General features: G+C 42.4%; 2 protein-coding genes and 2 non-coding genes across 4 annotated transcripts; all 4 read right to left on the bottom strand.

The window, feature by feature from the left end:
• Positions 1 to 818: 818 nt before the first annotated feature.
• On the bottom strand, positions 819 to 6,068 carry LOC124002384 (nucleolar protein 56-like). Its single transcript, XM_046309751.1, has 12 exons — positions 5,962 to 6,068; positions 4,960 to 5,049; positions 4,746 to 4,860; positions 4,367 to 4,531; positions 3,930 to 4,128; positions 3,491 to 3,678; positions 3,074 to 3,225; positions 2,785 to 2,885; positions 2,311 to 2,459; positions 1,943 to 2,064; positions 1,577 to 1,708; positions 819 to 1,339 (listed from the first exon to the last, which is right to left on the bottom strand). The coding sequence occupies exons 1-12, from the start codon at positions 5,962 to 5,964 to the stop codon at positions 1,121 to 1,123; spliced, it is 1,635 nt and encodes a 544-aa protein (XP_046165707.1). The 5' UTR covers positions 5,965 to 6,068; the 3' UTR covers positions 819 to 1,120.
• Positions 1,800 to 1,865, bottom strand: LOC124004453. The gene has a single exon (XR_006833437.1). It is a non-coding gene; the product is annotated as a small nucleolar RNA SNORD57 (small nucleolar RNA).
• LOC124004466 lies at positions 3,310 to 3,434 on the bottom strand. Its single transcript, XR_006833450.1, has one exon. It is a non-coding gene; the product is annotated as a small nucleolar RNA SNORA26 (small nucleolar RNA).
• Positions 6,069 to 8,474: 2,406 nt separating the features above from the next.
• On the bottom strand, positions 8,475 to 14,250 carry LOC124004125 (ribonuclease inhibitor-like). The gene is made up of 7 exons (XM_046312917.1): positions 14,162 to 14,250; positions 12,626 to 12,691; positions 12,413 to 12,493; positions 12,138 to 12,311; positions 10,188 to 10,361; positions 9,550 to 9,599; positions 8,475 to 9,449 (listed from the first exon to the last, which is right to left on the bottom strand). Exons 1-7 carry the CDS (start codon positions 14,248 to 14,250, stop codon positions 9,016 to 9,018), a joined length of 1,068 nt encoding a protein of 355 aa, XP_046168873.1. The 3' UTR covers positions 8,475 to 9,015.
• Between the last annotated feature and the right edge of the window lie 12,204 nt (positions 14,251 to 26,454).

The following is a 26,454-nucleotide window of genomic DNA, read 5'->3' as shown; positions in this document are numbered from 1 at the left end:
TTTCACACATCTCCGAACTCTTCTATTGAGGGTAATTGATAGCTTGATTCCCACCTTTTATACAGCGAGCTCAAAGTATTGGCGTAGAGGAATTCTCTTTACTCTAGCACTTCGGATTTGAAATGACTACGGTTAATGTGCAAATTACCCTCAGCTTTAATCCAAGGGTGATTTTCCCCCATTATAACAACCAAGTTCACATTAATGTATTTGATCCCATATTCCTAGCACACAATTACATCAAGCTTATGACTGAAAATGAAAGCTGTTTTGTCCCAATACATTGATCTCACTGCAATTGGCTTATAGAAAACATGCCAGTGTGGAGTCTCACAGGTGAAATCTTGCCCACTTAAAATGATCTGACCTTATTTTCACCCGAAAGGCATTCAGGAGAATGTGCACTATGGTACAGAAAAATGCATAATTGATTTGCCACTAGATGGCATCAAGACTGCCCAAATGTTCATAATTGTGCACTCAATAGCACAGTATTTCACTGTTAATTTAAGCTTCCTGCCCATGTCTTGGGGAAATGTGAGGTTAGATGCTTTCACGTCATCACTAACATTCCATTAGCTGTATTCAGCGAGACCTCATCTACAGGGCAGCAATCTCAGATAAACAAGCGGGATCTTTCATTGAATTTAAGCGTTTCACCAGTTTCAAACCATTACAGAAAAGCAACCATTCAGATTGATAGGGGTAAATTGACAAAGTAAATCAACGCATAACTTGTTTAGACAACTATCCCCTTTTACATCAAATTGGATGCAATTCTAGCCACACGTGGAATTATTTCAGACACTACAGGCGGGTCCACGTGAGAAATGGTTGAAAGCACATTTATATTGAACAGATTTTATAGAAAATGTCCATGAAAGTATTTACATACAAGTGTGATGATTATTACATTATCAATGCACTGCGCTGAATATTCACCTCCCGTGTAGTACGTTGAGGCTAGGGAGCGGAAAGAATCAAAGTGAGAAACTTGATTACACAAGTCAGTTGGCTTACAACCTCTTAAATCCAAAGCTAAAAAAATACGATGGCAACAACTGTACAGAACTTTAAAAAAAAAAAAAAAAAAAATAGAAGTCTCAGCCAAATCGGCTATTCAGTCCTTTTTCTTCCTCTTCTTTTTCTTCTCAGTCTGGGGGGTTTCTGGAGCCTCCTCAGCCACTGGCTCCACCTCCATTGACTCACTCTTTCGTTTCTTTTTCTTCTTGGCCGGAGCATCTCCGTTCTCTGCTGTTGAAGCCTCTTCCTCCATTTGAACGGCCTCGGATACCGGCTTCTTTTTCTTCTTCTTCTTCGTCTCGCCGTTCTCGGTCGCCTAAAGACATAGATCATTGCATTAGGATGTTTCAGAATTACTCCATGGTCTACGCTCATTTCCGAATTGTAATGTCCGACTCACTTCAGTGATTTGGGCCACTGTAGGGGACCAGCCAATGGTTCGGAGTCAAGTTAGTTTAGCATGTCGTACACTGAGACAGAACCATATGGAAGGGTCAAATCTCAAATCAAAACATGCCTTTAGTTAAGACTGGACAGCTGAAGCAATAATTACCCCTGCCTCGCCATCACCCGCTTCCTCTTCGCCGTCACCAGTGGAGAGGGCTGCCAGCTTCTTCTCACGCTTCATGCGTTTCTTCTCCTTTTTTGCCAATTTGATCTTTATCTCAGCTGCCACCTCTCCGGCCTAGGAGGGGGTAAGCAAAACAGCATGGTTATACTTCTAGGAGTCTAGCCACTTAGGGCTGCTAGAAGCAGTGGAGATGTGCTTTGGTGCAGTGTCAGGCTCATTAAATCAGTAAACCCCCACATTTGAGTCAGGGAAAATGTTGTCATCACTCACAGCAAATAAGCCAAACATCTACGAGGAAAGTACTAAAATAATGCTCACAAAACAGATCCCATTTCAATGTCAGCGCACCTGTATAACAGCTTCTTTCATAACGTCCAGGTTCTTGCGAGGCGCCTCTCCCGTCTCGTAGAACGAAAGGCGCTCCTCCACCTGGTCACGCAATTTGTCACCAAACACACAGGTGGGCACATCTGTCAGATTGGAAAGAAATTAAATTACAGTTCGCCAGCAGGGGGCACCAGCAACAATACTAAAGACCTTAGATTTGCTCAGCAGTTAACTCATCACCATCATACACCCGGAGGTGGATTACTGTTGACGAAAAATAAGAACATCATCGCAAATAATGCAAGACGGGACATAGAGAACAGGCCACGAAACAACCTTTTTAACTAAGCCACTGCTCTCCTCATGGTTAAACCCCACCTACCACTCACCAGAAAAGGCATCAATTCTTGAGGCGATTGTGCACTTATTGGCCAGGTAACGAGAGATACGCCCTTTGTTCTTGGCTGCAGCACGACCAATGAAGGTTGAGTGGAAGATGAGGCCATACTTGGGGGTGTTGCCACGTGTCTTCAGAGCCCTGTGTGCGGGGAATGGCTGTTGGGTTACCAGCTTAAGTTAACGTCGCTATATCAACAGATAAGTGTTGATTACTCAATTTGTATTAGTTGTCCTAATTCGAACTAAAGTACAACCATAACCCCTTTATCATGGCCCAAGACTAGAACAAAGTGCCAAGTAATCTACCTCTTAGTGCCCTGGGCGGCTGCTCAGACTGTGGGGGTGCGTAACGGAGAGAGATCACCCCGAGGGGGTCACACCCAGTCACCCTTCTCTGCTCCGCCCCAGCCCTGCCATCACAGCAGCCGCCAGTTTCCCCAGCAGGGGGGGGGGTGCCCCAGTACCTGAACAGGGCCTTCTCAGCACCCAGGATCTGCACAGTTGAAGCTGGGTACTTGGCCAGGTTGGTTAAGCTGCCGGCGTGGGAGATCAGGCGTGCTCCCACCTAGGGAGAGGGGGAAGAGACGACATGTCAGAAGTTGGTCGGTGAACATGTCACTGGTGACAAGGTGTCAGGGACAGTCAGCACCGATGGAAGACTCAACATTACGAGTTCAGGGGATTGACAGATTTGGTATAAACATCATTTGGTCCCGTTAGTGTGAAGTGGACAGTTGCAAGGTCACTACATACCACATCTCCTATGAGTGCAGCCAAGTTGGGGGCCACCTGGCCCATCTTTGAGTGAAGGTACTCCTGGAGCTCCAGCCTGTAGGCAGCTAGTGAGACCACGCGGTTAGAGAACCGCTCAATGTTGATCAGGTCAATGGGAGAGATGTCCATGCCTACAGAAAGGCAGAGCGGCAACGTTGATACCAGGGACACAGGCGTTCATTGTACAAACACCACAGTGAAGACTGAAATATACATTTTGTATCTCCCGACAGGATCCACAGGAAGGATTTGAGCCTTCACTACAGGTTTATGAGAGAACTATAATAATCTACCCCTCTGTGTTGGTCATATAGGACACCTCAAAGTCCTAGATGGGCAAAAAAGGGGTTGTTTTTAATACCCGCATATAATAGACAGTGTGGGACATGTACTGACCCATTGAGCTGCGGGAGGCCTCTAGGATGGACTGGGCCTTGGCACTATCCATCACCACCTCTTCCATGCTCTCCAGACTTTCCTCGCTCAGCTCCTTCCGGTTGCCAATCAGCTGGGCCATCTTGCAGTATGTAGAGTTATCCGTCACTATCTTGATCAGCTCCGGGAAATGGTAGCCATACCATTCACTATAAACCAGGAAAGAGGGAGCAGAAGTTGGGAATGTTTGGAAAATCAAAACCAGGTTTAATTTATATTTATACTGAGGGACCGTCAGCACCGATGGAAGACTCAACATTATGAGTTCAGGGGATTGACAGATTTGGTATAAACATCATTTGGTCCCGTTAGCAAGTGTGTCAGTGGATGGTTGTTGGTCTACTACTACGTACCACATCTCCTTTGAGGGAGACTTGGCAATCAAAGCAGCGGTACCTACCGCACACGCATGGAGAAGGTGTTGATGTCCTTGTCCAGCTGGTCAAGAAGGGCAATGGACTGGATGATCATGTTGTCGGACCTGTTGACGTTGAACTTGACCTTGGCCCTGGAGTAGCTGTGGCCCAGCCCTAGCTGGGCCTTGGAGGCAGCCTGGGCAGTCAGCCCCTTCACCAGGGAGTGGAAGTGGAGACGCACACCTTCAGGCGAGAACAGTAAGTGACTGAGTATGCACGGGGGTGGTATTTACACAACCTGGGTCATTGGCACTGGCGGCTGTTCAGATTTTCAGTATAAACCGTCACGAGGGTCAGGGATTGATTATCTTGACATCACCACAGGCCAGACATCCCCAGCTACACACTGTCTACTGGTCAACATAAATGATGACGCCCCCCCACCACAATAACTTGTACTGTAGCCCAGTTGAGTACTAACCTCTCAATATCTCTGCCACCACTCCTCCAGTCTGGATGGCCAAGCCCAGCTCTTCTTGCAGAGCTCCTCCTATCTTGGCATCACCTACCCCCAGCATTGCCTTCTTCTTGCCCCCTATTGGAAGGTTAGTCTCCAGGAACAGCTTCAGGTCAGCATGGACCACACCTGAAACAATTACAACATTTTGAATTATAGAGTGGGGGTGTGTTAACATACTGGCTAATGCCATCTGGTATAATTAATATAGCCAGGCCCAGAAGTTCAGGTTTGATGATTGGTGTCAGCACAGTCATTCAGAGGATTGACAGATTTTTGTATAACATCATTACATCTGAGCTTGGACTACAATTGAGTAAACGAAATAAAGCAACCAACTCACCTTCTGATATGGCATTAATATTATCTAGAGCAGCCTGGGCCGACTTGAACGGGAAAAAAGCAGCTAGGCTCACCATGCCATTGAATTTCCCAATGTTGAGAACACAGTCTTCAACCTGGGGAGAGGGCGTAAATATTAACTCCCCAACATCAACGAATATGGGTAAACCTGCGGCAAATGTCATGATATTTGTGGATGAATTGTTTATTCGTACCTGAGGCAAAAGCATGCCAATCTCCTCCACCTCCTTAACAACGAAGAGCGCATACCCTGCTGCGTGTTCGAACAGCACATGCAACAGCACCTGTGGAAGAGATACGCATTAGGTTATTACACTTTATATAACTAGCTACATATTAAATATACGACAGAGAAAAAAACATGACTGAAACCAAATTATTAAATCACTATGGAGGTAGCGAAACGCGTTAACTTGTTTAAACACTGTGCGTGGGCGATAAAGCGCTGCCGCACGCGTGTATGCAGCCATGTTGGAATTAGCCACGTGGTGCGTAAAATTACTGCAAGTGGTCAAATTAAACAATGTTAGGCAAGAATAGTCATTTCACATGTGGACGACACAGCCGATGTGATAGGACAGGTAATTGATAGTATTTCCCAAAAAGTAGCGTGAGCCTCGTTTAACTCCCGTGCCAAATACTTTACTAAGACGAGCGCCAAGCCACGTGTTGTATGGGACCAACACGCAGTAACCTTACGCACCTTGTAAAGGGAGCTAAATTAGACGATAACCGTGTATCAAAACGTTCATAAAACGTGTGTTCGGTTATCCATTTGCTTAATATGTTCATTAAGTGATAGTCACCCATTTCCTTTCACAAAATCAGAATTTTCACTGAGGCAGAGGCCTACCATCGAGGCTGCCAACATCCATTTCCCCCACCTCCCTGCTGGGAGCACTAGCGAACGTAAGCCACTGTAGTTCGCCAGTAATTACTGCATACAATAGTTACATGTTTTACTATGACACATTACGAAATCACTTAACTTGCAAGCTCGCCAACTTCCCACCCTGAAATTGAATCTATATGCCAAATAAGTTAGCTATAGTTAGCTTAGCTAGTTCAGCGTTGAAATGGTAGTTTTGCCACGAACATATTATTCTTCTAAGCATGTGTAACCACGAATAGTAGTTATTTCTTGGTGTTTAAATGGTTAAACATCCAAATGTCGTGCAAAAATATCAAAATATTACCATGATTGAAAAATATCAGCTGCGACACGCTGGACGTGTCCTCTCCTCTGCTGCACGATTGTAGAAAGACTTCACTTGCTTTCCAACACCCAGCCACATGACTGAAGTACCGTGGGGTCGACTTTGTATCGCGAGATTAACGAATTTAGCATAATGTCGGGCACCACTTGTTGATTGATTGATGAGTTGGGATTTCTGTATACGGTCTGTGGTTGGGATGCTGCGAGGCTTACCATGGGCTTTATGCATGATTGCAATGGGTTGTTATATAATGTAGTATAGCCTATGTGTACTAAATGTACTAACCATTCTGATTACTGACTTCCAAGTAGTCCTATATACCCTGTGTATTCCAGGCACTACAGACTTCCAGGTACTGTGCATTCGGAAAGTATTCAGACCCCTTTGACTTTTTCCACATTTTGTTACATTACAGCCTTATTCTAAAATGGATTAAATAAAAACATTTGTCTAATCAATATACACACAATACCCCATAATGACAAAGAAAAAAAGTTTTTAGAAATTTTTGCAAATGTTTTAAAAATAAAAAACAGAAATATCACATTTACATAAGTATTCAGACCCTTTACTCAGTATTTTGTTGAAGCACCTTTGGCAGCGAAAGCAGCCTTGAGTCTTCTTGGGTATGATGCTACAAGCTTGGCACACCTGTATTTGGGGAGTTTCTCCCATTCTCTGCAGGTCCTCTCAAGCTCTGTCAGGTTGGATGGGGATCTGCACACCTATTTTCAGGTCTCCCAGAGAAGTTTGATCAGGTTCAAGTCTGGGCTCTATCTGGGTGACTCAATGACATTCAGAGACTTGTCCCAAAGCCACTCTTGCGCTGTCTTGGCTGTGTGCTTAGGGTCGTTGTGCTGTTGGAAGGTGAACCATTGCCCCAGTCTGAGGTCCTGAATGCTCTGGAACAGGTTTTCATCAAGGCTCTCTCTCTACTTTGCTCTGTTCATCTTTCCCTCGATCCTGACTAGGCCCAGCCCCTGCCGCTGAAAAAAATCCCATAGCAAGATGCTGCTACCACCATGCTTCACTGTAGGGATGGTGCCAGGTTTCCTCCAGACGTGACACTTGGCATTCAGACCAAAGAGTTCAATCTTGGTTTCATCAAATCAGATTTTATTTGTCACATGCACCGAATACAACAGGTGTAGACCTTACAGTGAAATGCTTACTTACAAGCCCTTAACCAACAATGTAGTTTTAAGAAGAGTCAAGAAAATATTTACAAAATAAACAAAAATAAAATATTAGAAAAGTAACACAATAAAATAACAATACTGAGGCAATATACAGGGGGTACCTCTACCGAGTCAATGTGCAGGGGTACAGGTTACTCGAGGTCATTTGTACATGTTGGTAGGGGTTATGTGACTATGCATAGATAATAAACAGTGAGTAGCAGCAGTGTAAAAACAATGGAGGGTTGGGTCAATGCAAATAGTCTGGTAGGCCATTTGATTAATTATTCAAGCAGTCTTAAGGCTTGGGGGTAGAAGCTGTTAAGGAGCCTTTTGGACCTAGACTTGGCACTCCGGTATCGCTTGCCGTGCGGTAGCAAAGACAACAGTCTATGACTTGGGTGACTGGAGTTGTTGACAATCAGACCAGATAATATTGTTTCTCATGGTCGCAGAGTCCTTTAAGTGCCTTTTGGCAAACTCCAAGCGGGCTGTCATGTGCCTTTTACTGAGTGGCTTCTGTCTGGCCTGAAGGGTGGAGTGCTGCAGAGATGGAGCTTTGTCAGAGTGACCATTGGGTTCTTGGTCATCTCCCTGACCAAGTCCCTTCTCCCCCTATTGCTCAGTTTGGCCGGGCATCCAGCTCTAGGAAGTCTTGGTGGTTCCAAATTTCTTCATTTAACAATGATGAAGCCACTGTGTTCTTGGGGACTTTCAATGCTGCATACATTTTTTGGTACCCTTCCCCAGATCTGTGCCTCGACACAATCCTGTCTCGGAGCTCTAGAGACAATTCCTTCGACCTGGTGGCTTGGTTTGCTCTGACATACACTGTCAACTCCGGGACCTTAATATAGACAGGTGTGTGCCTTTCCAAATCATGTCCAATTTATTGAATTTACCACAGCTGGACTCCAGTCAAGTTGTAGAAACATCTCAAGGATGATCAATGGAAAAGGGATGCACCTGAGCTAATTTTCGAGTCTCATAGCAAAGGGTCTGAATACTTATTGTAAATAAGGCATTTCTGTGCTAAAATGCAAAAAAAAACATTTTTGCTTTGGTTGTGTGTAGATTGATGAGGAAAATGCTTTATTTAATCCATTTTAGAATAAGATGGTAACGTAACAAAATTTGGAAAGTGATAGGGTTGGAATACTTTCCAAATGCACTGTATATAACACATCAGGACAGCGACAAAAACTGTGAATTTCAGCACCATGCTGACACTGGTTGGGTTAGTGGGAGCTAAAGATTCTGTGATTCTAACAGTCTACTGATTGTCAACACTTGAAATGAAGGGGATAATTCAAATAGAAGCAAGTGTCTTTTAATCCATTAAAATAAAATCTTAATATGCATTTTCACAAACATGCAGAAAAGTTACCTAGTGCTTTACACTGTGCATATGCTATGAGATAACACAAATATTTATTTACAAACAGACATGGCCAAATCATAGGCAAATTAAAACCCTTGTCGCTGTCATATAAAATAACTTTACACCACCGAATTACCATTTCATTCTTTACGTTTCTATAACTGCAACAACCAACAGTTGTTCTTTATTTTAAACCCAAAGTTACAAGCTAACTGTCAATGATGGAAAAAATAATGTCCCATTCAACTTTTCCATCATTCAAATTCAGTCATGAAAATGTAATAGAAAAGGCTGTGAAACAAAATACCCTCCAACATAAGGAATTTTACCTTATCCAAGACTATGCAGGATTTTCAGCTGGCACTGGACTACTGGTAACCGCAAGGGACACGGATGAGTCCATTAATGTGTCCATTACCCCAAAAATTGGGTAGAGGGGCTCAGTGAATTTGGCCTGGAATGTGTACAGACGGGTCATGGTGTCAGAGGAGACACTGTAGAAGGACAGAGTGGCCAGTCCAGATACACTCCTACTCTTTGGGGATCAGGTCTGGTGGTTGGGTAAAGAATATGATTCTCTTTATTATTGTGGCGGGCAAGGTAACGGTTCTTTTCTTCAAAGAACATACACCAAGACCTGTCATTGGCTCCCAGCTTACAATCTGTTGCCTTTCCCCACCTGCTAATACATTTATATGCCACTATGTCACAATTCCCAATCAAATCTGCCTCCCAGTAATGCCGTTTGGTCAGAGGCACTCTACACAGCACCTGTGGCATTTCCTCAAATCTCTGTGGGTTATCAGAATATGTCTGTTCTTCATCCACCCATGTTAGCTTTCTGTTTTCCTCAATCAGTGAGAAAAATTGGTTTTGTGTGTTTGGGTCCAGAGTGACTTCAGTGGCATCTGGAGAAGCAAGAGAAGTCAAAGGAGAGAGAATATTATCATAACCAGTGGGTCAATAGCAGTTGTATTGAATTGCAATATCATTAGCAAAGACACTTACACTTCTTAAGCAGCTCCGGTTTAAACCACAACTCTTCATTTTGGTTCAAACTGTAGGAGAGGCAAAATAATAGTTAGTGACTGACACCGCCTGTGGTGTAAGGACACTTGCCTAGGTATTACTCATTCGAATCTACCTCAACTGGGTTAACCCTATTGGAGTAGTTGTTTACATGTTTGCCTACGGGCTGGGAGACCCTGGTTTGAGTCCCGGTTGTTGCCGTTTGCTACAGTATGTAGAGCAGCAATGAAGCAACACAATATCAGGACCGGTCTGCTCTCAGACCAACAAGAGAAATGCAGTGATTCCTCAAACAGTCAGTTATGGCAGTGGTTACAAGGCTGGTGCACAAACAAAGTATATCATTACAAAAGTCGTAGATTCTTCATTATATTCAGTAGCTGTATAAAGCTGCACAGCTATTAACTTGTCGTGAATGTTTATAATGACTAGTATATGCCCAGAACCATTCTGTTGATGGTGAACAAGTCAGGCAGGGGTATATAGAAAAGCAACTTTTTACTTAATGACACATTTTTGGAAGGAAATCTATTTCAAATATATTGTAATTATAGGTAATATGTCATAGAAATCTGGAGAGAGTGGGACCCAAGACAAGTTTTTCACAGTTAGCATACTTGAGTTTATCCAGTCTACAGTATGGATCTGCCAGTCTAGCAGAGAGCAGCTTCACTCCTGAGTCTCCTAGGTGATTGAAGCTCAGGTCCACCTCTCTCAAATGGGAAGGGTTAGACCTCAGAGCAGAAGCCAGAGAAGCACAGCCTTCCTCTGTGAAGCTGCAGAATGGCAGACTGCAGAGAGAGGTCATGATTTTACAACCAGACTGCTGGAGGTTGAGTGCAGGGCCTTGAAAGCCTTGAGAGAAGGCCTTAGAATATACGGTTCCTTCAGAAAGTATTCAGACCCCTTGACTTTTTCCACATTTTGTTATGTTACAGCTTTATTCTAAAAATTGTTTTTTTCCCCCTCATCAATCTGTTACACTACCCCATAATGACAAGGCAAAAACAGGTTTCTAGAAATGTTGGCTAATTTATTAAACATTTAAAACGGAAATACCGCATTTACATGTATTCAGACCCTTTACACAGTACTTTGTTGAAGCACATTTGGCAGCGATCACAGCCTTGAGTCTTCTTAGGTATGACACTACAAGCTTGACCCATCTGTATTTGGGGAGTTTCTCCCATTCTTCTCTGCAGATCCTCTCAACCTTTGTCAGGTTGGATGGGGTGCGTTGATGCACAGCTATTTTCAGGTCTCTATAGAGATGTTCGCTTGGGTTCAAGTCCGGGGTCTGGCTAGCCCACTCAAGGACATTCAGAGACTTGTCCAGAAGCCACCCCTGCGCTGTCATGGCTGTGTGCTTAGGGCCGTTGTCCTGTTGGAAGGTGAACCTTTACCCTAGTCTGAGATCCTGAGCACTCTGGAGCAGGTTTTCATCAAGGATCTCTCTGTACTTTTCTCAGTTCATCTTTGCCTTGATCCTGACTAGTTCCCCAGTCACTGCCGCTGAAAAACATCCCCACAGCATGATGCTGCCACCACCATGCTTCACCGTAAGGATGGTGCCAGATTTCTTCCAAATGTGACACTTGGCATTCAGGCCAAAGAGTTCAATCTTGGTTTCATCAGATCAGAGAATCTTGTTTCTCATGGTCTGAGAGGCTTTAGGTGCCATTTGCCAAACTCCCAAGTGGGCTTTCATGTGCCCTTTACTGAGGAGTGGCTTCCGTCAGGCCACTCTACCATAAAGGCCTTGAATGGTGGAGCGAAGCAGAGATGGTTGTCCTTCTTGGAAGGTTCTCCCATCTCCACAGAGGAACTCTAGAGCTCTGTCAGAGTGACCATTGGGTTCTGGTCACCTCCCTAACCAAGGCCCTTCTCCCCCTATTGCTCAGTTTGGCCGGGCAGCCAGCTCTAGAAAGAGTCTTGGTGGTTACAAACTCCTTCAATTTAAGAATGATGGAGGCCACTGTGTTCTTGGGGACCTTCAATGCTACATACATTTTTTGGTACCCTTCCCCAGATCTATGCCTCAACACAATCCTGTCTCGGAGCTCTACGGACAATTCATTCGATCTCATGGCTTGGTTTTTGCTCTGGCATGCACAGTCAACTGCGGGGCCTCATATAGACAGGTGTGTGCCTTTCCAAATCATGTCCAGTCAATTGAATTTACCAAAGGTGGACTCCAATCAAGTCGTAGAAATGTCTCAAGGATGATCAAGGGAAACAGGATGCACCTGAGCTCAATTTCGAGTCTCATAGCAAAGGGTCTGAATACTTATTTAAATAAGGCATTTCTGTTGTTTAAAAAAAACTTGTTCTAAAAACCTGTTTTCGCTTTGTCATTATGGGGTATTGTGTGTTCATTGCTGAGGATTTTTTATTTATTTAATCCATTTTAGAATAAGGCTGTAACATAACAAAATGTGGAAAAAGTTAAGGGGTCTGAATACTTTCTGGAGGCACTGTATATAACACCAGTTTTAAAAAGTATTATTGTGAATATTATATTTCTGTAAATGTAGGCATCTCTTCCTTTGTCCCCATGTTTTTCCCACCTCAGTATCTCCAGTTTACAGTGTGGATTTCCCAGTCCAGCAGAGAGCATCTTCATTCCAGAATCCTGTAGATCATTGTTACTTACGTCCAGCTCTCTCAGGGGAGAGGAGTTTGAGCCGAGAACTGAGCCCAAAGTGTAACAACATGTTTCTGTCAGAGAACACCGACTCATCCTAAATGAGAAACGATGATACATAAAGACATAACAAGATATAACAACATATTAACAGGTTATGTAAAAAAGTGAGAACAAAATCACAATCATTCTACAGACCTCAGTTTCTCCAGTTTACAGTGTGGATCCTCCAGCCTAGCAGAAAGCAACACAACGCCCAACCGGTAACTTCTGTGCCCCCTGTGGTAATACAATAAAATACAAAAATGATTAAGGATGAAAAAAAAGCAAACAAAGGCCAATTTATGGCAACCATTGCACAGTTCACAAGGCATGAGTCAGGCAATACTTTCGACACAAAATGTAACTTACAGATTGCGGCTGTAGGTGGTGAGCTCACTGGCATTAGAGCAGTAATCAAAGACGTACAAGACGATTCTGTGAATTTACAGCTTGAGAGTCTACAAAGAGACATCAAGTGATTAAATACAGGTCGTCTTACTCTATTGTTGATTTATTTCAGCAAAGAAAGCATCTGTGTGAAGTGAACATGAACACAAAGCATGTACACATTTAATGACATGCTTTCATTACTGTGCGTGTCCATTACTGTTTGATTTCTCAAAACATGCTCTCAGGGTGACAATTTGAAACTTTGTTGAACAGTTTGTTAGTCACTCTTTGGGGTTGTTATCATGATATCCTATCTGGACCTCTCCAAAATAACTGACCATAGTGTTTACAGTGTGGAGGTTTCAATCCAGCAAAGAATAACATCTCTTTGTCATGAAACGGAATATTACTCAGGTCCAGGTCTCTCAGGGGTGAGTCTGCATACTGGAGAATGGAGGCCAGCAATTCAAAGCACTGACTTGTGAGTACAATTCCAGACAATCTGCAAGAATAGAGAAAATACAACTCATATAACCTGTGATGTTATGTTACGTCAGGGTCTCTTAACCACTGTATTGTAAATTATTTGGATTTTCCAGGTAAGCCATTGAGAAATGAAATCCCAGTGCTTCTAACTAAAAAGGTATACAAAAAAGGCCCCCAGCATTGCAAAAATGTAAATTTATGATAATACAAATCTGAACAAGTTGCATACCATAAAAATTGGATAAATACTTATTTATAAGGATGTGGTATGTGTGAATTCTGCATTAATACTGGCATTGCCTTTCTGCGGTTTCTCACATCTGGAAGCAGTCTCAGATGACCTGTGATAAAAATTGTATTGGAGGATCGCAGCCAACTGAAAGGTGCATACACCACGCCCCCTACTGTACTGGGGTGTGAGACCGGTCACAGCCTCCCAATACATCGATATTCTCTTATCTAACCCTGTGTTTCTAACCAAATCAAATAAAGCCCTACAAAGCTTACTACTTCCATCCCCCCACCGAAATCCCATCCCCGCCCAACCCCTCTGACCCTAGCAAACTAACTCTCTACATCATAAAATTCAAAACATGTTCAACCGTTTCTTTTACCATAAACCCATCTCACATACCAATACCATGGTTCCCTATCAATTTCAGAATAATTCAATACCATATGTCCTAATCTCATCCTAGACAACATAACGTCTTCTTTTCTGTTCCCATTACATTTTCTCTCGTACAGATTTCCTTGTTCTATAAAACTGTCTCCCCTTTACCACTTGCATCCCATTGCCTCTGACAACAATCCAACAGTGTTTGATATGAATGTTTTACTCTCCTCTCCCTAATTGCACCTGTAGGCCTATATCCACAAAATTATTTTTTATTGATTTCTTTGCCATTTTATCTACTATATCATTCCCATTGACTCCTTTATGAACAGGAATCCAACAAAATTGAACCTCTATCGCATTTCTTGTTAACCCTAAAGACATAGTCATTATTTCTCTCCATAAATCCTCACGCTCCAATTTCCCAGATCTTAGACTGCACAAAACTGATGTAGAACCTGAACATATTACTGTTCTTCTTGGTTGCCCCTCCTCTAGCCATTGCAATCCAACAATTATAGCAACCATTTCTGTTGCATATACAGATAAATAATTTGTTGCATGGATTAACATTGAACTCAGGAATACACCTGCTCCAGTCTTCCCATTCATGGAATCATTTGAACCATCTGTGTATACTGCCAAGCAAGAATAAAACTGGTTACCAATATATTGATCCACTATTGTTCCTATATTTTCTTCAAACCACTGTTTCTTTTCTTTGATCAGGCTAAGATTAACATATGGCTTTGTATAGAACCATGGTGGCACATTTCCTATTGCCACAGATGGCCCTATATCAAGGTACCTGAGTCCATATTCATCTACCCTTTTCCCAATCTCTGGGCCAAATCCCCTCTTTTGATATTGTTTATATACAGAGCAGTCTTCCAATACTACTAGTGTAGGATGATCTGCCTTGAACGTTTCTTTAACAATGTGCATTAGAAAGAGGCAATTATTTAACTAGAGTTTAGTAAACTGAGCAATGCATAGTCGCCTCTTTACAAAGGCAAATTTTTAAAACTGTTTCAAATGAAATCACGCTGCCAGATTACAATAAGATTAACGAGTTCTGCAATCTGCACAATGTTTTTGCACTATGAAAATGTTGCCCTCAATCTAGTACCTTCCAATTATCACAGTCATCAAACTAAATACTTATGATACTTCTTACTCATTAGCTACTCTACAAGGTAAAATGTTCATTGAAATGTCTCTCTTGTTTCAGTAGTTTTCATCTTCAAAAATAATAATAATTCAATTAAGTTTAATTTTTTGTTGATTTAAATGCATTATGAGTGGATGTGGGAGAAACACCATAAAGTGTCCTCCAAGTTTGTGTGGTAGTGCGCTTCAGAAAGGATGTGTTTTAGGTCTCCGGACACTGAGGACTGGCATTGTGGATGACCTCCAACTCACTGCAGAGAGAGTGAGAGGGAGGAAGTGAGAGCGTTTAACCAGCACGCACGCACGACAAGGGTAGCATTTTATGATAACACCTGGTAATAAAACATTTGATGGATTAGTAAATAGTTTATTCATCATTAATTAAGCTATTCCTACATTTAAAAATGTATTAAACTATTGTATTAAACTAACAAAACGGACAAACACAGAATGTTAAAGAAAATGTACTTTCTTTGCTACATCTGGAAAATGTAAATAAAATGTAAATATTTCCTTTAACATTCGGGCTCTATTTTAACAAACCTAACGCAATGGTAATTTTATGCGCTATAGGTTTGGGGTGGGGTGGTGTCAGGAATATTTTAGCTATTTCCCCAACCAAAATTATGCTCGCAGTAGCTGGCGGTGGCTCGAAAGGGCTGGGTTTTGATGAATTAACAAGTTGTAGGTGTGTAAGAAAGTGCTTCATGGCCAAATATGTGGTTGCATTAAGTTGTGTATTTACGGGCTTATGTAATTCAGTTGTCACTAACATTCGAATGTTAGTCCATTATAGCCTAGTTTGTTAAATAGCCTACAGAAATAAAATGTAGGCCTATCCCATATTTGCTAAATATGTTGAACATGTTTGGAGTCCACATTGGTCTAAGTAATTGCATGGCGTCATTTTGGAAATATATTGTTAAACATAGCATTTGCACTAGAGGAGGCTGGTGGGAGGAGCTATAGGAGGAAGGGCTCATTTTATTGGCTGGAATGGAATTAATGGAACGATGTGTTTGATACCGTTCCATCTATTCCATTCCAGCCATTACAATGAGCCCATCCTCCTATAGCTCCTCCCACCAGCCTCCTCTGCTTCACACTGACATAGATAGGCCTAATGTAAAAAGCTTTTTTGTCTGAGCCATGAAATTGCCAATTGTTATCAATGAGCAAGATTACATTCAATATTGGTAAGACCTAAAAAGACAGATAATAGTTCTAATCAAATTCTAATAAAATGAGACCACTTGTTTTAAAATTGTCTCTGTCTAAATACAGTAACAGGCACCATAATTACTCCCCGTGGGCATATAATATTAGGCCTAAAACAACCAAGGGTTTTTTTCTGACAAGTTCAGTGCCGAACCTGGCATGAGGGGAAAGGGGAAATAGAAAGGGAGATACCTAGTCAGTTGTACAACTGAATGCCTTCAACTGAAATGTGTCTTCCGCGCCCTCTGTGTTGTGTCCGTATTCTTTTACTGTTGATAAGCGAGGCATATTTCAGGTCATTTTGAGCCCTTTGTGGAGCATCAGCTACTGCTGGAATGGCTACTTATGGCATGGCCAGCCTTAAGGTTTTATCAGGTATAGATAGTCCCCACTTTAGATCCTTGCCTGCAAAAGACTTAACTAATGATTAGCAAATGCTTTGTAAGTAACCCTATCAGGGTTTTGTAAGTAACCCAACTCTGTGTCCACAGTTAAACGAGACTGGGTCTCTCAGCCCATGCTCACACACTGGACAGACTAGGCCAGCCCTCAACTCACTGCAGAGAATAATAGAGAGGGTGAGACAAGCAATTATATGCGTGTTTGTGTGCCTCTTTCTATTTTGGTTAGTCAGAGGTAATTATAGTGTATTGTGAGATTTTTTTTTTTTTATAAATGCAGTTACTCTCTTCTCCAGTGGGTGTATCATCAGAGTACAACAACCCACCTCCTTTTCATCTCCCTCTCTCGCTTCAGCACCTGATCATTGCTGCAACTCTTTTGATCTTGCTCCAGGTCATCCAAGAGGTCAGGAAGGGAGTGTGCCATGGTGACAAGCTGAAACAAACACAGTAATATCATAGCCATCAGTTTGATTTAGTTTTGACATGCAGTACATTTCACTTCAGGGCATCTAAACAATCCCTTTTTATCTGTGCAAAAACGGACCCTTGACCATTTGTCAGGTTGACGCCTCTTGAGATTTACAGTACATAGGATGCAGAGCTGTATTATCTTTGAATATCTAACGCAATACTGTAGGTCAGGTTAAATATTACTTAAACGTTTCACCTGAGACAGGTATTTGCTCAGGGTGTACCCTATAACCTATGTACATGCTAAGAACGTCACAAGCTATAGAAGGCAGATATTACATATTTTGGGTTGTGTCATGTGGGTTGCTTGTTGTTATGCAACATTTACTTATTTCTGTTCTAGTTTCACCTATTTTCGTCATTTTTTTGAGGAAATAGGTTTTTATGGCTCACATCTCTTCCTGGCAAAGAGTTTGTTAACTAGTACTGTTATTGTACCCCTTATGAAAAAAGATTACAGTCAGAGTCTAAGTTAGCAGCAAATACTACGTCCAAAATAACACCACTTTGTTTTACTGCAGTCATTTTGCAGTGTAACTGTAGTATGAGTGCAGTATAACTGCAGTCATTCTGCAATTACTGCGTCCAAATGATCACAGTCGACTGCAGTTACTGCACTTTTACTGCAGTTTCTGCAATCTCTGTTTTAAGGGATCGGTCAGTAAGTTGGTCAAATGAGTCTGTCAAATGACAGGTAACAGCTTTACATTTTCTACTTAATTCTTTCGGAGAACTTCTACTTAACGTTACATAGTTGAGGTATTACTACATTATTTCGACGACAGTGATACGTGCTTCATAAAATAAGGCCAGTAACCTCTTCAAAGGATACCTTCCAGTCCAACCCGCCATTTTAGAACGTGCCCACAACGTATTTTCCAAAAACAAAAGGTAGCCTAGTGAGTCTTCATATAGACAACATTTTTCAGTTTCAAGTAAGAAAACAATAACTCACCAATACGTGAACAGTTTGTTCAAACAATATTTGAAATTAAACAACGAAAACGGATAAACATTTCGACTGCTTGAATACGGTCCTGCAATTTGTTTGTTGTTGTGCGGCCCGACCAATGTAGTTAAAGTTGTTGTGATGGGTCGTTCGCGAACGACTCGGCTCTAAGAGTCGGCTCTTGTAGGTGAACATTGGGAGCCGGCACGCATATCAGAAGAGCCGAATCTATTTATTAAAAAAATATATATAAAAAATAAAGATATGAATAATCAAAACATTTAAATGAATAGAATTAACTAATTCAAAGAACGAAAAAATAAAAAAAATAATATGGGACTAAATGCTCAAGATGTCTGCTCAGAAAAAGAGCATCATCTGTGTCAACCAATGAAGCAAACATGCGTGAGGGAGGGCGGAGCCAACTCACTCACAGTCACACACTTAGCAGCCGCGGAGAGAGAGGGAGGAGAGAGAGGAAGGACAGCTGTGAAAACAACAGCTGGAAAATTAGTCGGAAGCGCAGTAACATTTGGATGCATTTTAATAATGTAGACAATGTTAGAGCACAGTGTAGAATTTGCCGATTCTACGCACAACCTACACCGGCATATGCGAACTGTGCACCCAACTGTGAAGCTAGCTGAAGCAGAGCTTCGAGAAACTAGCGTGCCTACTAGTGGTAGTGGTGGAGCCAGCACCTCCACACGTGGAGATACATCCACTCAGTCAAGTAGGCCGACTCCGCGACCCACAGCACCGCAATCTTCTATGGACCGGTTTATGCCAAAGTATATGTCTGTAGCAAAACAAGGCCAAATTGATATTGCATTGGCTAAAATGATTGCCACTGATTTCCAGCCATTGTCGATCGTGAAGAACAGGTTTTTAGAAATTATAGCAATAGTCTATATCCAAATGTACACAATTCCAAGCAGGAAAACCCTTTCAAAATCACGTATTCCATAACTGTATGAGATCACACAGGCTTCAGTAAGGGAAAGTGGTTTCTTGAGTCAAAGGATTCCATCATCTCCACCCTGGCCATTGTCAATGCACCTGTTGATGCTCTGAACCATGAGGAATGGGAGGTTACCACAGGACGTGACAGAGTTGATGGACACCCTTCTTTCATCAATGGGCAGAAAGTTCCTCAGAATAGAATATAATCACTTGTTATCAGAAACCGCTGCACTTGACACCAGGTTTAAGAAGTTAGCCTTCAGTGATGCCAGAGCGATTGATGATGCTCTTAAAAAAATAACCTCAGCATCAGGGAGGGACAGCCCCAGCGGTCAGCTGGCTCAGTCACCAGGGCAACAGGAATAAGAGAGAGCAGATGGAGCAGAAGCACCAGCAGTAGTGCCACAAACGTCTGCTGTTTGGATGCTGTTTGACGAGAGAGAAACTGGGGATGCAGCACGAAGGAATCCCTCAGCTGATGCCATAATGGAGGTCCAATCCTATTTGGAGGAGCCCCTCCTGCAGATCCTCTGAGCTGGTGGAAGAACAAGGCCTCTCTCTACCCGCTGCTTACTAAAGTCATGACACGGAGACTGCATAGTGGCCACATTCGTTCCCTCTGAGAGGGTCTTCTTGAAAACGGGACAAATTATTACTGAGAAGAAACCGCATCAGCCCCTCGAAAGTTAGGCAGCTTGCATTTCTGAATGCAAATCTCTCATAAAAGCAAAATGTGGTCAGCATTTCTGTGTGCTGCTGGTTATAACATGGCAATAAAGAAGAGAGAGAAAAGAGGGACCATTTTAATGTTTTAAGTGGGATGCTGCAGTTTTGCACATTGTTATTTATTTTTCTTTGATATGGTGCAATATTCTATTGTTATGTTGTTCAGATTGTATTAGTTTAGTATTGTTACATTTATATGCACTTTGTTTGTATACATTAAAAAAGTTATACTTTAAATGCAAATGTTTAAAAGCATTATTTTGAAATATTTTTTCAAATACAATATGGTTACGGTTGAATATGATTTAATTTCATAATTTAATTCGAATTATTCTAACACCAATGATAGTCAAACTATCGCAAACTGTTTGACTTGAAAAAAATACAAAACATTTATTTTTAAAGAGCCGTTTGGGAGCCAAAAGAGCTCACTGAAAAGAGCCGGAATGCCCACTACTAAATTAGTTAGGTCATTCTCATTGAAAGCAAGTCTACGCCGTATATCTATCTGTACCATATGCGGTATTTCTATAAGTCCCGTTCTTAAATTTCGTGTTTGCATCTTTTACTTTGGTTTTGTACACCAGCTTTAAACAGTAGTGATGTTTGTGAGGGTTGATACCAGTGTGGTGAGATTATTGGTGAGGAGTCGACTCCAAAATAATCGATTCCTCGACTCCTTGCACTTCGACTCCCGGTGTGGACTCACATTTCTGGGTGCCAAGCTTTGATTCCGCTAGCAATCGACTCCTAAGATTCCATATTTTTGCACCGGGGGAAACTATTTTCCATAGTCTATTTCGAGAACACAAACTCTCGCATCTTTCACGGCAAAGAAAGAGCAAACTAGCGAGGGAGAGAGAGAGAGATGGAAGGGGGAGTTCCGCCAGGTATTGGTAGGCATGTAGGCAGCAGAGCAAGTGAGCGGAGTTGAGCGGTTGGAAATCCCATTGCTCATGAAGCCTCCATGTCCGTTTCTACAATCTGCTATAAACATCTCCGTGTTCACAGGAAGAAAAAAAACTCCCGCTCCAAATTGGCTAAGTTAATTAAAATCACAATTTAACCAACACCCATCTATTTTTATGAATTCCTGGACCTACTAATTGGTTTTTATGTATTGAAACCAAACCATATGATTTTGAATGAAAAGTATTTAAATTAACATGAAAAGGTGAATGTAAGAAGCAAGCATAATTTCAAATAGGCTGCATGTATGTAGACCTTGGTGGGGGGGGGGGGGGGGGGGATGCATGCCAGCAAAGCCATTACACAACACAACACTAAACAATAAATTAATTGCAAGATAACGGTGACAAACTGTTAGGGCCCACTTAAAGCTGTCCCAACATATTACCACCACTACACCTGGCTATCAGTTGAGCCTTGTCTGGCAGCGAAACAGTTCAATCAGCCTCATTTACTGCCTTTTAAGAAAACAGCTGATATGGCTGACATGCTTAAACAAATGTAGTTTCTAATGACAATTGAGATGTACAGCTATGGCATAAGGGGACGACAAGTGGATAAGAGCCAATCCGTAATTTCAATTAAGACATTCATGAGGGAGCTACGGACGTACTCAATATAACTATTTGTTTGCACTTTTGAAATGTACAGTGACAGAATTCAGAACATGGGTCGTTCTTTCAGTGTTCTCCCTGTACCAAGTCAGAACCGTAGGATAAATAAAGGGGGTTAAATCAAACAAATTATTAGGGTGAGGCACATGGGTTACTAACATCTTACTACACAACATACACTTAGTATTACTTTCTTAGCTACAATATACATATCTCCCTGGCATATTACATAATTTATGCAGCAGCGTACAATACATTTTTGGGCTTGTTGTGCTGTGCTCACTTGAACAGGAAGATGGCATTTCACAACACCCACAATAACATCTGCTAAATACAGTGGCAAGAAAAAGTATGTGAACCCTTTGTAAATACCTAGATTTCTGCATAAATTGGTCATAAAAATGGATCTGATCTTCATCTAGGTCACAACAATAGACAAACACTGTCTGCTTAAACTAATAACACACAAACAATTATAGGTTTTCATGTCTTTATTGAAGACACAGTGTAAACATTCACAGTGCAGGGTGGGAAAAGTATGTGAACCCTTGGATTTATAACTGGTTGAGCCTCCTTTGGCAGCAATAACTTCAACCAAATGTTTTCTGTATTTGCGGACCTGCACAACGGTCAAGAGGAATTTTGGACCATTCCTCTTTGCAAAACTGTTTCAGTTCAGCAATATTCTTGGACATGGTTTTGTTTGATTTTACCATGTGTTGACCATGCTGTGTAGTTAATGTGTGGTCAATTTGTGGTCAGAGGGAGCTGGGGTGCAGAGTGTTGGCACTGCTACTTCCTACCTGATGGGTAAATAGACATCACTTCTACTTTTCCAATCAATCAATCAATGAAGATTTTTTTATTTTTTTTACATCAGCAGTTTTCACAGTGCTTTTACGGTAACCTGGCCTACACCAGAGAAACCCGAACAATACAGGGCACCACTTCTACTGCCATCTATTTCTCCCTGTGTGATGTCATATCCTGTCCCTGTTTAGGCACCTGGCCAGCCGAGTGCAGGGGGGCTCTCCCGTCAACATGAGGCTCCTGCCGCTCCCGCCCCAAATACACACACACACACGCACGCACGCACGCACGCACGCACGCACGCACGCACGCACGCACGCACGCACGCACGCACGCACACACACACACACACACACACACACACACACACACACACACACACACACACACACACACACACACACACACACACACACACACACACTATTAGGAATGTTTCCCTATTTACATGTTTGGTTGTATGTGTGTTTTGTGTCAGAATAGAGGGAGGATAAGCCCGTGTTTGAGAAGAGGCGTCTGATGTAGGGGTCTTCATGGGCCCAAAAAGTTGGACTCATTCCAAAATGGACCTGGGGCTTTCCCACCCGGACCTGATATGCATAAATATATTTTTAAAATATGCAGACAAAATGTAAGGATGCTGGAGAAATGCTTGACGCCATCTGTCAAGAATGGACGAGGCAATGTGATGGTCTGTGGGTGCTTTGGTGGTGGTAAAGTGGGAGATTTGTACAGGGTAAAAGGGATCTTGAAGAAGGAAGGCTATCACTCCATTTTGCAACGTCATGCCATACCCTGTGGACGACGCTTAATTGGAGCCAGAGCACAGCTCCAAACTATGCAAGAACTATTTAGAGAAGAAGCTGCAATCTGGTATTATGTCTATAATGGAGTGGCCAGCACAGTCACCAGATCTCAACCCTATTGAGCTGTTGTGGGAGCAGCTTGACGATATGGTACGTAAGAAGTGCCCATCAAGCCAATTCAACTTGTGTGAGGTGATTCAGGAAGCATGGGGTGAAATCTCTTCAGATTACCTCAAGAAATTGACAACTAGAATGCCGAAGGTCTTTAAGGATGTAATTTCTGCAAATGGAGGATTCCTTGACGAAAACAAAGTTTGAAGGACACAATTATTATTTTCATTAAAAATCATTATTGTCAATGCCTTGACTATATTTCCTATTAATTTTGTAACTAATTTCATGTATGTTTTCATGGAAAACAAGAACATTTATTTTTTTGTGTGGATTTGACCCCTTTTTTCTCCCCAATTTCGTGGTATCCAATTGTTACTACTCTCTTGTCTCATCGCTACAACTCCCGTCGGGAGAGACGAAGGTTGAAAGTCATGCGTCCTCCGGTACACAACCCAACCAAGCCGCACTGCTTCTTAACACAGCGCCGGAGGAAACACTGTGCACCTGGCAACCTTGGTTAGCGTACACTGCGCCCGGCCCGCCACTGAAAGTATTCAGACCCCTTGACCTGATTCAGAGTGCGAAAGACACATTTCAATTGAATGCATTCAGTTGTACAACTGACTTGGTATACCCTTTTCCATTTTTCCACATTTTGTTATGTTACAGCCTTATTCTATAATTGATCAAATATTTTTTCTACTCATCAATCTACACACAGTACCGCATAATGACAAAGCAAAAACGGGTTTTGAGATTTTAGAAAACAGAAATACCTTATTTATGTAAGTATTCAGACCCTGTGCTATGAGACTCGAAATTGAGCTCAGGTGCATCCTGTTTCTATTGATCATCCTTGACATGTTTCAACAACTTGATTGGAGTCCACCTGTGGTAAATTCAATTGATTGGACATGATTTGGAAAGGCACAACCCTGTCTATATAAGATCCCACAGTTGATAGTGATGTCAGAGCAAAAACCAGGCCGTGAAGTGGAAGGAATTGTCCGTAGGGCTCCGAGACATGATTGTATCGAGGCACAGATTTGGGGAAGTGTATCAAAACATTTCTGCAGCATCGAAGGTCCCCAAGAATGCAGTGGCCTCCATCATTCTTAAATGGAAGAAGTTTGGAATCACCAAGATTCTTCTTGGAGCTGGCCACCGGGCTAAACTGAGCAATCGGGGAGAAGAGCCTTGGTCAGGGAGGTGACCAAGAACCAGATGGTCACTCTGATGGAGCTCCAGAGTTCCTCTGTGGAGATGGGAGAACCTTCTAGAAGGACAACCATCTCTGCAGTACTCCACCAGACAGAAGCCACTCCTCAGTAAAAGGCACATGGCAGCCCGCTCGGAGATTGACAAAAGGCACCTGAAGTCTCTCAGACCATGAGAAACAAGATCCACTGTTCTGATGAAACCAAGATTGAACTATTTGGCCTGAATGCAAAGTGTCACGTCTAGAGAACCTGCCAGCGTCCCTGCGGTGAAGCATGGTGGTGGCAGCATCATGGTGTGGGGATGTTTTTCAGTGGCAGGGACTGGGAGACTAATCAGGATCGAGGGAAAGATGAACGGAGAAAAGTACAGAAAGATCCTCGATGAAAACCTGTTCCAGAGCACCCAGGACCTCAGACTGGGGCGAAGGTTAATCTTCCAACAGAACAATGACCCTAAGCACACAGCCAAGAGAACGCAAGAGTGGCTTCGGGACAAGTCTGTGAATGTCCACGAGTGGCCCAGCCAGAGCCTGGACTTGAACCCAAATGAACATATCTGGATCATCAGAGAAGAATGGGGGAAACTCCCCAAATACAGGTTTGCGTAGCTTGTGCGTCATACCCAAGAAGACTCAAGGCTGTAATCATAGGGGGGGAAATCCCAGGGGGACGGGGGGACACGACCCCCTCACCATCCTGGGAAAAATAGGACCCCCCCCCCAACATATCACTGTAACCATAACTATGCAATTTCAATAATATTAATAATACGCAATGAAAGCACTTGTGCTGATTATAGACACTTACTAGTGTGTTTTTAAGTTTCAAAAGATTGCTACCCCCCGCCCTTTGCCTCACAATGGTTTGATCCACTGCCAGTTCCTTATCTGGCAGGTAACAGAGGATTCGTATCTACTATCTGAAAGACACTCAATGCACGTAACTGACGTGAGGTTAATCCAGTCAATCGCGCCATAGCAATGTTTTTTTGTTTTATGTTGGCAGGGTTTACACACACACTATCTGAATTTGCAGAGCTAGCGTGCAAACATTAACTATTAAACTAGCTAGTAACTATTCCATTCATGTGACGTCATCAAAGATGGAATCTTTGCTGTCGTCAGTTTATTCCAGGATCAGCATGCAGCTGTAGTGCAACAAAGTCACTGTGATAAGGTTAGCGATCAACTGAACTCCCAACTGAACATAACTACACTCTCTTCTACCATTGTCTTAAATATCTTTAATGGTCTCGTTGCAAAAACTAAATTGTCGCTTTGGGACTTTGTAGCACGTGTGCTGATCTTGGAGTAAACTGATAATAGCAAACACCACAGAAACGGAATTGGTGCTCGCTAGCATTGCAAATTCAGCTATTTTTGGAAGCCAGCCAATATGAAACAAACTATATTAAAATGACAAAAGGTTGCAGCATATGTTGTGTAAATGGTGAACTCATACAGCTGTCAACTCTTGTCACTGCAATTCGTTTCACATTTGCTAGCTACCTTTTAGATCGAAGTCCATATAGAATGATAGGAGATAAGATGATAGAAGCCCATCTCCTACTGTAAATAACCTACATACGGTATGTGTGTGTGTGTGTGTGTGTGTGTGTGTTTGTGCAGCTTGCCAGGTAGAAACATTTCAGAAAAAAGTAAAAAGTCAAGACATCAGAGTATTTTTCAGTACACCAAAACGCAAAGCAAGAACCCTAGTAGCCTAAGACTAGTTGATAAAATGTTAATTAGGAAGAAGTGAAATGCTAATGGAAAACTTCCACAATGATGGCATTAGGCAGATCAGGCAACAGAGGGCACACAGACAGCAGAGCTTGGGGCAGACAGGCAGAGACAGGGAGTCTCAGTTATGTTGAGTCATTTGTTTGGCAACATTATGAAAGGTTCTACATTTTTTTGACTTGTAAAATAGGGACATCATTGGAAAACGCCATGGATACCCTCACTCTCAACTTAAACTGGTGGCTGAACTAAGATTTGTTTAAGGCAATGGTATTGCTGTTGTGATTAATTGTGTAGTTTTGGGTACTGGTAGTTAGGAGTACGGCAAACACCTTATTTATTTTCTAGGAGACAAACTGTGAGGCAGTGAGGGTGGTGAAAGGGAAAGAGCCAAGGAGAGAGACTTCAGAGGACAGTGTCACAGCCACGGCAGGACCAGGTGTCAACCTTGTTGCCAGCTGCACCAGTATAGGGGACAGTGTCACAGCCACGGCAGGACCAGGTGTCAACCTTGTTGCCAGCTGCACCAG

The sequence above is a fragment of the Oncorhynchus gorbuscha genome, linkage group LG18, assembly GCF_021184085.1.
Source record: "Oncorhynchus gorbuscha isolate QuinsamMale2020 ecotype Even-year linkage group LG18, OgorEven_v1.0, whole genome shotgun sequence".
Taxonomy (NCBI): Eukaryota; Metazoa; Chordata; class Actinopteri; order Salmoniformes; family Salmonidae; genus Oncorhynchus; species Oncorhynchus gorbuscha.
This window is presented reverse-complemented; position numbering and strand designations above follow the sequence as displayed.

What these genes read in the sequence shown, in the direction of transcription:
- LOC124002384 (XM_046309751.1), bottom strand. An exon ending in TGAAAGAAGCTGTTATACAG is followed by an intron (nt 1,709 to 1,942) that starts GTGCGCTGACAT and finishes ACCCCCTCCTAG; the next exon opens with GCCGGAGAGGTGGCAGCTGA. An exon ending in CGGGTGATGGCGAGGCAGGG is followed by an intron (nt 1,340 to 1,576) that starts GTAATTATTGCT and finishes CTATGTCTTTAG; the next exon opens with GCGACCGAGAACGGCGAGAC.
- LOC124004125 (XM_046312917.1), bottom strand. Translation starts at nt 14,250, where the DNA reads ATGGCTAGAGGAGGGGCAACCAAGAAGAACAGTAATATGTTCAGGTTC. An exon ending in TGTAAACTGGAGAAACTGAG is followed by an intron (nt 12,312 to 12,412) that starts GTCTGTAGAATG and finishes TTTCTCATTTAG; the next exon opens with GATGAGTCGGTGTTCTCTGA. An exon ending in TGTAGACTGGATAAACTCAA is followed by an intron (nt 9,600 to 10,187) that starts GTATGCTAACTG and finishes CCTCTCCTACAG; the next exon opens with TTTGAACCAAAATGAAGAGT.